At 47.8% G+C, this 16,402-nt stretch overlaps 1 protein-coding gene across 3 annotated transcripts in view; it reads right to left on the reverse strand.

Annotated features, from left to right (window-relative positions):
• The window catches only part of NTRK1 (neurotrophic receptor tyrosine kinase 1), a 138,501-nt gene that overhangs the window by 4,124 nt on the left and 117,975 nt on the right, over positions 1-16,402 (reverse strand). For all 3 annotated transcript variants that reach the window (XM_063947118.1, XM_063947117.1, XM_063947119.1), the window contains exons 15-16: positions 14,120-14,360; positions 6,898-7,056 (exon numbers count right to left, since the gene is read on the reverse strand). In XM_063947118.1, coding sequence (XP_063803188.1) covers positions 6,898-7,056; positions 14,120-14,360 — 400 coding nt within the window. The remainder of the gene's footprint in view (positions 1-6,897; positions 7,057-14,119; positions 14,361-16,402) is intronic.

Below are 16,402 nucleotides of genomic sequence, written 5' to 3' on the forward strand. Positions count from 1 at the left end.
ACTGGGCGGAAACAGGCCGTTTTATGGGCGTGTGGGAAAAAACGCTACCGTTTCCGGAAAAAACGCGGGAGTGGCTGGAGAAATGGAGGAGTGTCTGGGCGAACGCTGGGTGTATTTGTGACGTCAAACCAGGAACGATAAGCACTGAACTGATCGCAGATGCCGAGTAAGTCTGAAGCTACTCTGAAACTGCTACGAGATGTGTAATCGCAATATTGCGAATCTTTCGTTCGCAATTTTAAGAAGCTAAGATTCACTCCCAGTAGGCGGCGGCTTAGCGTGTGCAATACTGCTAAAATCGCCTTGCGAGCGAACAACTCGGAATGAGGGCCCATGTGCACTGCAGGGGAGGCAGATTTAACATGTGCAGAGAGAGTTAGATTTGGGTGGGGTGTGTTCAATCTGCAATCTAATTTGCAGTGTAAAAATAAAGCAGCCAGTATTTACCCTGCACAGAAACAAAATAACCCACCCAAATCTAACTCTTTCTGCACATGTTATATCTGCCTCCCCTGCAGTGCACATGGTTTTGCCCCACTGCTAAAAAAAATCCTGCTGCGATCAACTTGGAATTACCGCCATTATACATTCCAGTTACATTCCTGATTTACACTTTCAAAGTAATCTCTTCAGAGACTTTTAATAGGAGATTTAAAAAACATCAGAATTCTGGGCATCACATGCAGGAGAAGTGCCAAAGATAAGTTACGTGTGTGATTTTTCCTCATATTCAGGATTGCAACAGGACTGGGGATTAATAATAATAATAATAATAATAATAATAACAATAATAATAATAATAATCATATTTATAAAGCACTCTTTGTCTAATAGGACTTAAGGCGATTCTGTCCTTAGAAACATAGAATTTGACGGCAGATAAGAACCACTTGGCCCATCTAGTCTGCCCCTTTTTTTTTTTTGTTACATTATTGTTTTTTCTAAGCTTGTTTGTTCCTTATTTCTTTGTACATATATCCTTATGTCTATCCCATGCATGTTTCAATTGCTCCACTGTGTTAGTCTCTACCACCTCTGATGGGAGGCTATTCCACTTGTCCACTACCCTTTCTGTGAAGTATTTTTTTCCTCAAATTTCCCCTGAACCTCCCCCCTCCAGTGCCTGTTCTCGTGTCCTATTGCTTCTCTTCATTTGGAGAATGTTTCCTTCCTGGACTTTGTTAAAACCCTTGATATATTTGGAGGTTTCTATCATGTCTCCCCTTTCCCTTCTCTGCTCCAAACTCCATTATATAACTCTCTGTGGCTTCCTGCTCACTCCATTCTCTTCCTCACATCATGTCACTGCACTGTCACATGCAGTACTGTCCTTACAAACACATCACCCATATCCAGATATAATCTGTGCTGCTGGGGACCCTGCTTCTCCCACTATATAACACTCAGTCTGTGGCTTCCTGCTGCCTCCATTCCCCTCCTCACATCATGTCACTGCCCCTGTCATTTGCAGCCCTGCCCTCACTGACACGTCACTCATCTCCTGATATACTCTGTGCTGCTGGGGATCCTGCTCCTTCCACTATATAACTCTGTCTGTGGCTTCCTGCTGCCTCCATTCCACTCCTCACATCATGTCACTGCCCCTGTCACATGCAGCCCTGTCCTCACTGACACACCACTCGTCTCCTGATATACTCTGTGCTGCTGGGGACTCTGCTCCTTGCACTATATAACTCTCAGTCTGTGGCTTCCTGCTGCCCCCATTCCCCGCCTCACATCATGTCACTGCCCCTGTCACATGCATCCTTGTACTGACACATCACTCATCTCCTGATATACTCTGTGCTGCTGGGGATCCTGCTCCTTCCACTATATAACTCTGTCTGTGGCTTCCTGCTGCCTCCATTCCCCTCCTCACATCATGTCACTGCCCCTGTCACATGCAGCCCTGTCCTCACTGACACATCACTCATCTCCTGATATACTCTGTGCTGCTGGGGACCCTGCTCCTTCCACTATATAACTCTCAGTCTGTGGTTTCCTGCTGCCCCCATTCCCCTCCTCACATCATGCCACTGCCCCTGTCACATGCAGCCCTGTCCTCACTGACATATCACTCATCTCCTGATATACTCTGTGCTGCTGGGGACCCTGCTCCTCCCACTATATAACTCTCAGTCTGTGGCTTCCAGCTGCCCCCATTCCCCTCCTCACATCATGCCACTGCCCCTGACACATGCAGCCCTGTCCTCACTGACACATCACTCACCTCCTGATATACTCTGTGCTGCTGGGGACCCTGCTCCTCCCACTATATAACTCTCAGTCTGTGGCTTCCTGCTGCCTCCATTCCCCTCCTCACATCATGTCACTGCCCCTGACACATGCTGCCCTGTCCTCACTGACACATCACTCATCTCCTGATATACTCTGTGCTGCTGGGGACCCTGCTCCTTCCACTATATAACTCTCAGTCTGTGGCTTCCTGCTGCCTCCATTCCCCTCAGCACATCATGTCCCTGCCCCTGTCACATGCAGCCCTGTCCTCACTGACACATCACTCATCTCCTGATATACTCTGTGCTGCTGGGGACCCTGCTCCTTCCACTATATAACTCTCAGTCTGTGGCTTCCAGCTGCCCCCATTCCCCTCCTCACATCATGCCACTGCCCCTGACACATGCAGCCCTGTCCTCACTGACACATCACTCATCTACTGATATACTCTGTGCTGCTGGGGACCCTGCTCCTCCCACTATATAACTCTCAGTCTGTGGCTTCCTGCTGCCCCCATTCCCCTCCTCACATCATGTCACTGCCCCTGTCACATGCAGCCATGTCCTCACTGACACATCACTCATCTCCTGATATACTCTGTGCTGCTGGGGACCCTGCTCCTTCCACTATATAACTCTCAGTATGTGGCTTCCTGCTGCCTCCATTCCCTCCTCACATCATGTCACTGCCCCTGTCACATGCAGCCCTGTCCTCACTGACACATCACTCATCTCCTGATATACTCTGTGCTGCTGGGGACCCTGCTCCTCCCACTATATAACTCTCGGTCTGTAGCTGCCTGCTGCCTCCATTCCCCTCCTCACATCATGTCACTGCCCCTGTCACATGCTGCCCTGTCCTCACTGACACCACTCATCTCCTGATATACTCTGTGCTGCTGGGGACCCTGCTCCTCTCACTATATAACTCTCAGTCTGTGGCTTCCTGCTGTCTCCATTTCCCTCATCACATCATGTCACTGCCCCTGTCACACGCAGCCCTGTCCTCACTATCACTCATCTCCTGATATACTTTACTGCATCTTCGTAAAGGAGTAACTAAAGCAGCCCACATGGCAGTAGTATGGCAACCACGAGGCAAGGTAAGTATTTTGCTTTACAACTTGTAGAGTGATGCAAAAGTAGCTACTGTCATCTGCAGGGGCCATAAACTGAGAATACATTAATGCCCAGTACATGACACCATTTAGTAAGGAACAGCCGTACACGTGGGAGAAAGAGACTTGCAGTGACAGAGGAAAACTGGAAGAGGACAGAGGACTCAAAAGCCACCAAACATGGACACGTAATCGCTCACAGTGGAGAACCTACCATAGGGCTGGGCAAGTTATGATAATGTGGCCGGTAATAGCATCTAAAGACGCACCAAGCGGTATTACAGCGCCTGAGGGCGGTCATAGTGGAGGCGCTCATAGTGGGCATACCAGTCCTTGCATACCAATGGGAAGGGCCGACGCTAGCATTAGCTGACGCGACTATAGCAAAACACGCTATATCGGTCGAAAGTGTGACTCTTCAGGCCATTTGTCTAAAGCTTTGTGTCTGTATAATGCGCCTTAATGGGTTGTATTATACGGGTTGTAATTCAGCAATGACAAGTACCTGTAAATAAAATTACATGTCAAAAATAAATAATGTTAGGTTTGTAAATTTCCCCTCTCTCCCTGCCAAGACGCCCCAGGCTTAAAGTAACCTAATTCTTCTTGATGTTGTAAAGAGCCACTTATCTGGGTGTCTCTTGAGGTCATTAGCATCTCCAGTTCCTGAGAAGGTCGGCTGCAGGACCCACAGGCCAGCGAAATTAAATTAACTCGATTGCGCATTGGAAAAAAATTAAAATCAAATCCCTTCTTTCTTTTTTTTTTTTTATTAAGAAAGCTTTCTTGGCGTAATTCAGAAAATGAATAAAACGGAGTTCTTACAACTCAAGCTTGTTGTAACGTATTTTATTCCCGCTTCATTACCCCAGATTTTCATTACACTACATTAGATTCTATGTTGATTAAGATTTAGTTTGGCTTTAGTTCTCTGTACAGAATAGTCTATCTATTTATGTCCGGTCTCCTGAATGTGCACATAATGGGTGCCCTCCCCTCCTCTCTGTTCAATGCTTCATCCTGACCCCTATGCTGTCCTACCCCACCTCATCTCTGTGTGATGCTCCACCCTGTACTGCTCTCTGCTCTGTCCCCTCCCGGCCTCTCTTTACACTGCTCCACCCTGTACTGCTCCCTACTCTGTCCCCTCCCGCCTCCTCTGTGCACTGCTCCACCCTGTACTGCTCTCTGCTCTGTCCCCTCCCGCCTCCTCTCTGTGCACTGCTCCACCCTGTACTGCTCTCTGCTCTGTCCCCTCCCGCCTCCTCTCTGTGCACTGCTCCACCCTGTACTGCTCTCTGCTCTGTCCCCTCCCGCCTCCTCTCTGTGCACTGCTCCACCCTGTACTGCTCTCTGCTCTGTCCCCTCCCGCCTCCTCTCTGTGCACTGCTCCACCCTGTACTGCTCTCTACTCTGTCCCCTCCCGCCTCCTCCCTGTGCACTGCTCCACCCTGTACTGCTCTCTACTCTGTCCCCTCCCGCCTCCTCTCTGTGCACTGCTCCACCCTGTCCTGCTCTCTACTCTGTCCCCTCCCGCCTCCTCTCTGTGTGATGCTCCACCCTGTACTGCTCTCTGCTGTGTCCCCTCCCGGCCTCTCTCTTTACACTGCTCCACCCTGTATTGCTCTCTGCTCTGTCCCCTTCCACTTCCTCTCTGTGCACTGCTCCACCCTGTACTGCTCTCTACTCTGTCCCCTTCCGCCTCCTCTCTGTGCACTGTTCCACCCTGTCCTGCTCTCTACTCTGTCCCCTCCCACCTCCTCTCTGTGCACTGCTCCACCCTGTACTGCTCTCTGCTCTGTCCCCTCCCGCCTCCTCTCTGTGCACTGTTCCACCCTGTCCTGCTCTCTACTCTGTCCCCTCCCGCCTCCTCTCTGTGCACTGCTCCACCCTGTACTGCTGTCTGCTCTGTCCCCTCCCGCCTCATCTCTGTGTGATGCTCCACCTTGTACTGCTCTCTGCTCTGTCCCCTCCCACCTCCTCTCTGTGCACTGCTCCACCCTGTACTGCTGTCTGCTCTGTCCCCTCCCGGCCTCTCTTTACACTGCTCCACCCTGTACTGCTCCCTACTCTGTCCCCTCCCGCCTCCTCTGTGCACTGCTCCACCCTGTACTGCTCTCTGCTCTGTCCCCTCCCGCCTCCTCTCTGTGCACTGCTCCACCCTGTACTGTTCTCTGCTCTGTCCCCTCCCGCCTCCTCTCTGTGCACTGCTCCACCCTGTACTGCTCTCTACTCTGTCCCCTCCCGCCTCCTCTCTGTGCACTGCTCCACCCTGTACTGCTCTCTACTCTGTCCCCTCCCGCCTCCTCTCTGTGCACTGCTCCACCCTGTACTGCTCTCTGCTCTGTCCCCTCCCACCTCCTCTCTGTGCACTGCTCCACCCTGTACTGCTCTCTGCTCTGTCCCCTCCCGCCTCATCTCTGTGCACTGCTCCACCCTGTACTGCTCTCTGCTCTGTCCCCTCCCGCCTCCTCTGTGCACTGCTCCACCTAGTACTGCTCTCTGCTCTGTCCCCTCCCGCCTCCTCTCTGTGCACTGCTCCACCCTGTCCTGCTCTCTACTCTGTCCCCTCCCGCCTCCTCTCTGTGCACTGCTCCACCCTGTCCTGCTCTCTACTCTGTCCCCTCCCGCCTCCTCTCTGTGCACTGCTCCACCCTGTACTGCTCTCTGCTCTGTCCCCTCCCGCATCCTCTCTGTGCACTGCTCCACCCTGTACTGCTCTCTGCTCTGTCCCCTCCCGCCTCCTCTCTGTGCACTGCTCCACCCTGTACTGCTCTCTGCTCTGTCCCCTCCCGCCTCCTCTCTGTGCACTGCTCCACCCTGTACTGCTCTCTACTCTGTCCCCTCCCGCCTCATCTCTGTGTGATGCTCCACCCTGTACTGCTCTCTACTCTGTCCCCTCCCGCCTCCTCTCTGTGCACTGCTGCACCCTGTACTGCTCTCTACTCTGTCCCCTCCCGCCTCCTCTCTGTGCACTGCTCCACCCTGTACTGCTCTCTGCTCTGTCCCCTCCCACCTCCTCTCTGTGCACTGCTCCACCCTGTACTGCTCTCTGCTCTGTCCCCTCATGCCTCCTCTCTGTGCACTGCTCCACCCTGTACTGCTCTCTACTCTGTCCCCTCCCGCCTCCTCTCTGTGCACTGCTCCACCCTGTACTGCTCTCTACTCTGTCCCCTCCCACCTCCTCTCTGTGCACTGCTCCACCCTGTCCTGCTCTCTGCTCTGTCCGCTCCCGCCTCCTCTCTGTGCACTGCTCCACCCTGTACTGCTCTCTACTCTGTCCCCTCCCGCCTCCTGTCTGTGCACTGCTCCACCCTGTCCTGCTCTGCTCTGTCCCCTTCCGCCTCCTCTCTGTGCACTGCTCCACCCTGTCCTGCTCTCTACTCTATCCCACCCCTCCTCCTCTGTGGGAGTCACCACTTGATCATAACGTTGATAACGTAGATTTCACTACAATATTGCAGCACCCTCCCAAATGACCAAACATCCTCCTTTTCTTATTACTCATAATTCTAATTAAATAAGACATAATTTAGTGTTACCTCTGTATTGGAAAGTTGATACCATGGCTGCTTTCCATAGGTGAAGATCTCCCACAGCACCACACCAAAGCTCCATATATCGCTTTCCGTGGTGAACTTACGATACAAGATGCTTTCAGGGGGCATCCAGCGAATGGGCAGCATAGTCCGCCCTCCAACCTGAAAGAAGAGGTCACATGAGCCCATCATGAAACTGTTTTTCCCAGCAATCACTCTGACACTGTGCACACCAGTTTCCACAAAAAGCAAAAAAAAAAAAAAAGAGACAAACATTATTCCAGTCTGGTATCTGATTGGCTGATAGAGAAGTGACAGTTTGAGATTCACTTACTGTACATTAAATGACTGCTGTGGTTAAGCACATTTTTGCAACAGTACATTCTGAGGAGTCATTTATGGAGATCAAGAACTGCTTGGTATAGCACATAAATATATATACATATAGTGGTTTAGATTCTCCCTTTTAGAAATATCCGATTTCCCACAGTGAACAATCTCAGGGTTCTCCCACTGAGCAATATGAGAGTTTTCTCCCAGTGAGCAATCTCAGGGTTCTCCCACTGAGCGATATTAGGGTTCTCTGTCAATTAGCAATCTCGGGGTTCTCTGCGAGTAAGCAACCTCGGGGTTCACTCAGTGAGCAATGTCAGGGTTCTCTCCAAGTGAACTATCTCTGGGTTCTCTGCCAATGAGCAATATCAAGCTTCTCTCCCAGTGAGTAATCTCGGGGATCTTCCACTGAGCAAGGGTTCTTTCCCAGTGAGAAATCTCAGTGTTTTCCCAGCAAGCAATCTCAGGGTTCTCTCCCAGTGAGTAATTTCGGGCTTCTCTACCAGTGAGCAATCTCAGAGTTCTCTCCCCATGAGTAATGTCAGGGTTTTCCAAGCAAGCAATATCAAGGTTCTCTCCCAGTGAGCAATCTTAGGGTTCTCCCAGTGAGCAATATCAGGGTTCTCTCCCAGTGAGCAATCTTAGGGTTCTCCCAGTGAGCAATATCAGGGTTCTCTCCCAGTGAGCAATCTTAGGGTTCTCCCAGTGTGCAATCTCAGGCTTCTTTCCCAGTGTGCAATCTCAGGCTTCTCTCCCAGTGTGCAATCTCAGGCTTCTTTCCCAGTGTGCAATCTCAGGCTTCTCTCCCAGTGTGCAATCTCAGGTTTCTCTCCCAGTGTGCAATCTCAGGCTTCTCTCCCAGTGTGCAATCTCAGGCTTCTCTCCCAGTGTGCAATCTCAGGCTTCTCTCCCAATGTGCAATCTCAGGCTTCTTTCCCAGTGTGCAATCTCAGGCTTCTCTCCCAGTGTGCAATCTCAGGGTTTATTTTTGAATGTGGGGCACCACAGTGAAAGTGAAAAGTCACCATTAATAAACACCGCTTACAATTTCTATTTCTCTGTGTGTATTGATTGTTTGACCCTCATCTATGTTTCATGTATTGGTTCCTGTGTGCATGTCTGTCCAGACTGAGCATGGATTGTGGCAAAATACTGCAAGTGATTTACAGGACATTAGTGAACAATAACATTAGTTCAGGATAACGTGCGAGCGTGCTTTTCCCAAACACAACTTTGTGACATCACAATGCAGTTGCAGGCTTCCCAATACATTATGAAATTACGTAATGTGCTCACTAATTTAAAACATACTAAACTGAAGTCCTTTTTCTGTATTGCCTTCTTTGTTGGGAAACAGCTAGTTAATAAAACGATATTGTGTGACCCACCCTCCTTAGGATAAGAGACAGACCCCCGTCATTCGCTCTTCTTTGTTCCCCCTTACATATGTTTCCCTGGAATAAGGCATTTCCATTCACTAAGTGATTTTTTTTTTTTTATTCCCATCACAAGCCTGCATTAAATATGAATACAGCTCCTACAAAAAGGCAGCTTATGAGAACTAAAAGGGAAAGAAAGAGGCCCGGGCAATTCAGGATGTCACAGGTTCAACTCCCGCTAGAGCCCTTGAAGAGCATGAAGATGGATGGACTCTCCGGCTGGCAGCTACTTAAGGTTCGTGTGGGCCATAAAACTCAGACTGGACCAATGCCATCGCCAGCACATGGCAGCTAAAGGCTTCATGGTATCTGTTACTCATAAACACAATGTCTTTTTATTAGGACAACCATCAAGCAGAAATCCTAATTGAACAGGGCTTTTCCTACTTCTTATTGACATGATGTGTTGTGAGAGACTGACTGCACTCATAGCCAAGTTTCCCTCCATATACACTAATAGTGATTACGCCACATGGCTTGTCGCTAGTCTGGAATCAGAAGATGCGCGGTATGCCACCGTTTTCTGTGCGCAACCCTGCAAATTTCTATCCAATTAACTTCATTAGACGTAAACTGAAAGCATAGGAGAACACTTTTGACAGGCAAATAAAATGTATTTATATTTCTTTTAACTATTTGGCAATATAGAACACTATGGGCAAAATGCGCCAACAATGTACTATTTGAACATAGTCATTCCAGATTGAAAGTAAAAGATTATCGTTAATTATATTCAGCTAGGATTATAAAGCCTTATCTAAGGGCCTGATTCAAAGATGTCAGCATTACTGATTTTGTACCGTGCCGCCATGGCGAATGCAGAGAGGATTTTTTTCGCTAAGGGAGTGACAGTCGGGCAGCTTTTGTGGGAGGTACCTGGGGAGTGGTGACTCAAATGCATGCGTGTCGTGACCGTTTCTGCAGCTCCAGCCCCTCGGATCATTTCCAGCTCCCGCCGCGCCGCAATAAACCAGAACTTTGTTGCACTGCAAAAAAGTTTTCATTGCTTATTGTGGCGCAGCACGTGTGACATCACTGTGCCGCAGCGCTGCTCTGAAGGCAGAGGAGTCGGCACCAGAATACAAAGCACCAGGGTCTGCCTGCTCCCTGGACACTGTACATGCCTGTGCCTGCTGATCACTGCAGCGGTGCAGGTAGTAGTTAAGATGGATATATCTGTGGGCGAGGCAGCCTGCCATGCCACCCCCAGCAGGTGGCGCCACTAGGCCTAGTGCTCCGCTGCAGCTGCTGCATACAAATTTGCAGCTGCGAATGCTTTTGGGTGCATCTCTTAATCGGGCCCAAAATTCCTATTCACAAATGTTGATGTCAAATGAGTTAATCCCAGTTATATGTTAACTTTTATTATTTTAATTGCAGCAGCTTCAAAATGTATATTGGCATCTGTCCGCCCTAATAAAGCAATTTTGCAAACTGCCCACCCTTAACAACACTGATATCATCACGCCAGGCTGAGAGCAGTACCCAAATAAGTAATTGAACCATGGGCGTAATTCCGAGTTGAATGCTAGCTGCCGTTGTTAGCAGCGCAGCGATCAGGCTATAAGTCGGCATTTCTGCGTATGCGTATGCACCGCAGTGCGCACGCGCAACGTACAGATACAAAGGCCTTTGTGGTTTTGCACAGGTTCTAGCGACGTTTTCATTCTCACTGGCGGCCACAAGAAGACTGACAGGAAAGGGGCGTTTCTGGGTGTCAACTGACCGTTTTCAGGGAGTGCTTAGAAAAACGCAGGCATGCCGGTGAAAATGCAGGCGTGGCTGGGCGAACGCTGGGCGGATGTGTGACGTCAAAAGCCAACCCTCAATCAACGCACACGAAGAGTAAGTTCAGGGCTGGTCTTGTTTTGCACAAAATGTTTTTGCAGGTGCTCTGCTGAACAAGCGTCCGCACTTCTGCAAAGCAAAAATACACTCCCCAGTGGGCGGTGACAATGCGTTTGCACGGCTGCTAAAAGTAGCCAGCGAGCGATCAACTCGGAATGACCCCCATATATGTTCATATGAGGCATTTAGTGTTCTTCATGAACTTGAGTTCGCATTATAAACAGACTGTCTTACGCAATCCTGGCCGGTTCGTTTGATCAGATACCACACTGGCGATGGCCAGGAAGTCTTAGCCATCCGAAAGAGCTTTAAATGCCTTTGATTGAGTAGGGGACATATTTACTGGTGTAACAAGATCCCCGTCCAAGTCCAAATTGAGTAAATTATAGACTTCCACAGTATAGAGGAGAGAGATCTTAAATCAATTTACTCCTTAAGTGCTTTGACCCAGGCAAATTAGGGTAAAGGTTTGGGATAATAACTCTAAATGTATCATTAATAATCCAACATTAATTATCTGACGTTAACATAAGACTGACCTGCTTAACCCAGTATTCCCAAAGTTTGCAATTAAATCTGGAGGTAACTCACAGGACACTTGTGTTTCAGGTCTTGATAGTGAGATGTATTTTGATATTAGATTCTAGGGATTTATAATAATGAATTATAATGGTTCACAAAAGTGGCTCTTCTCTAACTTTACGTATATTTGGATGAACAATTTAAATATAATGTCAAAATTTTCTTTCCAATAAGGTAAAAGGTACAATTAGTGAAAGTCATTAATGAACGGAAACCTAATATCCTCTATGCTCCCAATCATTAACCTTTCGCAACTTCTAGCAACTGGAAGGTGCGAAATGCGTCACATTGACACTATAGGGTGACTCCTTATTACAGTAGAACCCTTTTATGGATATTCAGGAAATGTCTGTGCAGCCTCCTAAAAAAAAAAAGAGAACTCCTTTCTTAATGCATCTTCTCCATCAATTTATGCAAGTTAAAGGGGGTTTAACTTGCTATGCAAAAAAGACAACCTTCTACTGCAGTGGTTTCCAAACTTTTTTGAATCACGGCGCCCTAGAATATCAGAATTTTTTTAACGGCACCCCTAAGCCAAAAATTTCTTATTAAGAAATTTAGAAAGAAATATTACATTAAGTCGATGGCGTTTAACTTTATAGGTCATCCTTAGGGTCAGTTATGTGGTGAGGGACAAGATTTGCTTCTGTTTGGCCACATATTTTATGACTGGCAGCCGCCAGCACTGGTTTTGACTATTATATTGACCATGACTAATTTGATTTGGTCCTGGACCACCAACCCAGGGCACCCCTGCAAGTGTCCCGAGGCACCCCAGGGAGCCACGGCACACAGTTTGGGAACCTCTGTTCTACTGTATGTTTGATTTCTGCTTTAACATACAACAGGGCTCTTTCTTTTTTTTTTAAATGCTCTGGGGGGTGTCCTAATTTTGGGAGAGAGGTGATGCAGCAACAAAGAGCTTGGTGCAGTGTACTTTTGTGGCATCCACAACTTCCAAGATTGCTGCCTCTGCGGGTGTGCAAACTTTAGAAAGCTGATGGGAAGAACTAAGTACAGATGGGTCCACGTTTATCTTGGAACAATAGATGAAGGGTTTATGTTACTAAACCATGGTGTGTCTAGGCGCAGCAAAGAAGTCATGATAAAGGTGGACCCATCTGTAAATCAGAGACTCTACACAGGCTATTCTATACCTTAGGAACAGGCAGAAAGAATATTTTGTTTTGTGAACAAGATTATTTAACCATGCAATTTAGCTGCCTTTCTGTAAATCCTTGTCTCCTTTTCAAAATCTCTCCAGAAGGCAGACCAATATTGCTGCCAGTTGCACAGACAAAAGGCTGGCAGCTCTCAGAATATCATGTGACAGCTAGATTACTGTAATATCAACTGTCCTCCAATGGGGAAATACTGTATTATGAGCCTCGTGCACAGTTCCTCATAAAACCATTTTGCATGGTTCTTTGGTTAGAAACCCATGTGGAGGAGGGTATCCGGATGATAGACAGTCACTAGATAGACAGACATTAGGTCAAAAGGTCGACAGGGTCTAAAGGTTGACATGAAAAAGGTAGACAGTACAGAAGGTCGACTGGGTAAAAAGATAGGCAGTCAAAAGGTCGACATGAAATGGTCGACATAAAAAAAGGTAGACACAGGGTTTCTTTTCATTTTATGTTTTTGGACTTTTTTTTTTATACCTTCTCTATCCATGTCGGCATAGAGTTGGCTATAAACCTTGTGGCGAGCGCAGCGAGCCCTCCAAGGGGATGCCTATCTACAATTAGGGGTCCCGGATGACAAAACTATCCACACAAACCACAAAAATGAAAAAAAAAAAAAAAAGGTGTCTACCTTTTTAATGTCGACCATTTTCATGTCGACCTTTTGACCCTGTCAATCTTTTGAACCTATCGACCTTTTGTACTGTCAAAATTTTTATGTCTACCTTTTCACCCGATCGACCCTTTGACCCTGTTGACCTTTTAAATGTCTAACATGTGGTGTCTATCTATTATACCACACCCGTGGGCGAGTTACTTCTAACCAATCATAGTGGCTTTTCCCAGACTCTGACCAATCAGAGTGCATCCACTCTGAAAAGGAATGACAGGCGCTAAGCGGGACCCCTAACAGGGTAAGTTTGGGGTTGTCCTAAGTGGTGGATAGTGGATGCCTAGATGAATGGAAGACGACCCCTCCTCTCTCCCTTGGTAATATAGTGGAGTATGAGCGAATGTGTAGGAGTTTATTTTGATAAAGTCTTTTTTCATGGTGTGCTTTTTAATGTCATTTTTAGTTACAAGTAGACTGCAGGTCCCATCTGCCTTTGAATGCAAGGGCATGCTGGCACTCGTGGTTCTCTAATTGCTAGCATACCCTGGCAGCCATTAAATTTAGGCATGACATGGTTTGCAGGGACCTGCAGTTGCCACAAAAAAAAGACTTCTATTCCATTATTAATGCTTTATAACCATATGCTCACCAGCCAAGCGTGCTTGGGTAAGAGTTCAAGTGCTATCATCATGGTGTTTCCTAGAGGGGAGACCTTTCTTTTTTTTACTGGCCAGATTAGCTGTTTCTCTCTGGATGCTAAATGGGCACTTCTGGGTGACGATCGTGAGAATGTACCCAAGAGAACCATTATGTGGGTGTGTTGGGGAGTGTCATGGGTGTATTGTCAAAGATGCGCTCTATTCGGAGGCATGACCAGTGGCTGCAAAAGTCAGATGCCTCTCCTGCACCTTGTGTGGGGTCAATATAAAAGCTGCGCTTGCAACCGGTGCAGTGGGGCGGTGCATCAGCAAAAATGCATATGACTCGGACGTAATAGCATCTGGCCCACAACAGGCGCCCGGAGTTGCATTTGCAGATCTCCAGTAGACCATTTGCTTTTACCAGACAATGACCGCCTATGTGCAGTCATCTTCCAATAAGATTTTCCATGCTCTCTAATCTGATGGGACTTGGTTTTTTTATCAGACAATTGTAATCATTGTGACACCACACATGTGCCAATGTAGGGCTTCTGAGACATTATTACATAGAGATGTTCTTACCCGGTAATAGTCGGTGCTGTAGATATCTCTTGACATCCCAAAGTCACCAATTTTGACGATTAGGTTGATGCCCACGAGACAGTTCCTTGTAGCAAGATCCCGGTGGACAAAATGGAGTGATGCCAAGTAAACCATACCGGAAGCGATCTGAGAGGCAATCTGCAACATCTGGGTCAGGTTGAGCTGTCCATACGGTTGCCCGTTGCCGTTGTCCAGAATCTTGGCATCTGGTCCATGAGATCTGAAGGAAAGATGAACATATTTAGATGTTGGCGTCCATCTAGGAGATGACGGATAATATACACGGGTACATATATCACCTACTGCCAGGGTTGCACCAACATACAAAAGAAGAAGCTCTTGGTGTTCCCTGAGCTAGCTGTCTCCTGGTGATGCAGGGCGCATCATGGCATTGTGTCCCCAGGTTAGTGTCCTTGCAGAACACATATTCATCTTCTTGTTTGGGTGGGGCCTTTTTCCCTGAACATAAACCTGGGTTGATGCGCATTCATGTGCGAAAACCCAGGTTTTTCAAGGGAGTGGAAAAAGGTATCAGTGTGTACCAATTACCATACAGAAAACCAAAGGATACCCAACATACTGTACATTATACTGCCCACTGGGCTAATGGTCCAAGATTACAACTGATGGTAAACAAACGCTTTCGTAAATATGGCCTCATCCAAACTATTCGGCACAACCAAATCCTTATTCTAGTATCAAAGAAGAGTCATCGGCTCTATTCCAGTTATAAGGGACAGTCTCATGTTGTACTTCAATATGTTACTCCCTGAAATATTAATATCTACAATCTGCGCTATAATTCCTTGTATTAAGCAACGTAAAACAATTCTTTCTATTTTACATTTTCTCCTTGGGCTCTATAAGTTTCAAAAACAAAACAATGACAATATAATTTTGAGCTCCGTATTATGGGGGTCATTCCGAGTTGATCGCTAGCTGCTGTTGTTTGCAGCGCAGCGACGAGGCTAAAAATCAGCATTTCTGCGCATGTGTATGCACCGCAATGCGCGTGCGTGACGTACGGGTACAAAAGCATTTGTTGTATTGCACAGGTTCTAGCGAAGTTTTCAAGCGCACTGATGGCCGCAAGAAGATTGACAGGAATGGGGCGTTTCTGGATGTCAACTGACCGTTTTCAGGGAGGGTTTGCAAAAACGCAGGCGTGGCTGGGCGTTCGCTGGGCGGGTGTATGACGTCAAATCCGGACATGAATAGGCTGAAGTGATCGCAAGCGCTGAGTAGGTTCAGAGCTACTCAGAAACTGCACAAACTGTTTTTGCAGAGCTCGGCTGCACAGGCGTTCGCACGTCTGCTAAGCTAAACTACACTCCCCAGTGGGCGGCGACATAGCGTTTGCACGGCTGCTAAACCTAGCTAGCGAGTGATCAACTTGGAATGACCACCCTATACCATGATGGCAGTTGAACGGCGCCAAGCTTTCAGTAGACTATTCTGGTTGCGCATGATGCTTGAAGAGGCATCAGCCAAGCCGCAATCTATCCCTGAAAAGATGTGACTTGAGATACGAAAGGCCTCTGACAATCCCAGTGTAACAATAACCATAAAACATGGTGTCTCTGCGATCTCCCCATCAGAACCCGGACACTGTAGAACGCCACTGACAGCCCAGCGTCTATGTCTAATACCTGCGGGGCCAATCAAAGTCTCTGTTTATTCCAACTGATGGACAATCTCCTTCTATTTAAGCCTCTCAGACAGCTAATCTAATCAATATTGCAAAGAAGAGTACTTTAGGCTGAGAGATGGCTTCCTAACAGAGGCAGATCGGAGTGGTGGGGGAGCCGGGGAAAGGAGCATTAGATAAAGTGAATCTGGAGAGATGACAGTGGAAAAAGGGAACAGGTCTGAGGAGCCCTCTCACGGGTGCAGCTACCGGCCGGGGTCCTTGTCTGAGCTCGGGAATTAGGTATGCCATGAAATCCCACTTGTTTTAGGAATTTATAAGTAAAGAAAAATATGATTGTTGACTGCAGATAACGCTGGGGGTTATTCAGAGATGAACGCAGATCACTACATACGCAGCCAGATCTGCGTTAATTTCTGCACATGCTGGGGGCTGCCCAGCACAGGGTAAGGCTGGCCGGCAAGTGTGAGACCGCCTTGCGATGCGCCCGCAATTAGAGTTTCGAGGCATCGGATCTATGGTTGACCCCTGGCAGCGCGTCAGGCAGTCAGCGGCCATTTTTCCTTCCGGAGCAGCTGTGTGTGACGTCACGCAGCCACCCCGAAAACACTCCC

The sequence above is a fragment of the Pseudophryne corroboree genome, chromosome 12, assembly GCF_028390025.1.
Source record: "Pseudophryne corroboree isolate aPseCor3 chromosome 12, aPseCor3.hap2, whole genome shotgun sequence".
Taxonomy (NCBI): Eukaryota; Metazoa; Chordata; class Amphibia; order Anura; family Myobatrachidae; genus Pseudophryne; species Pseudophryne corroboree.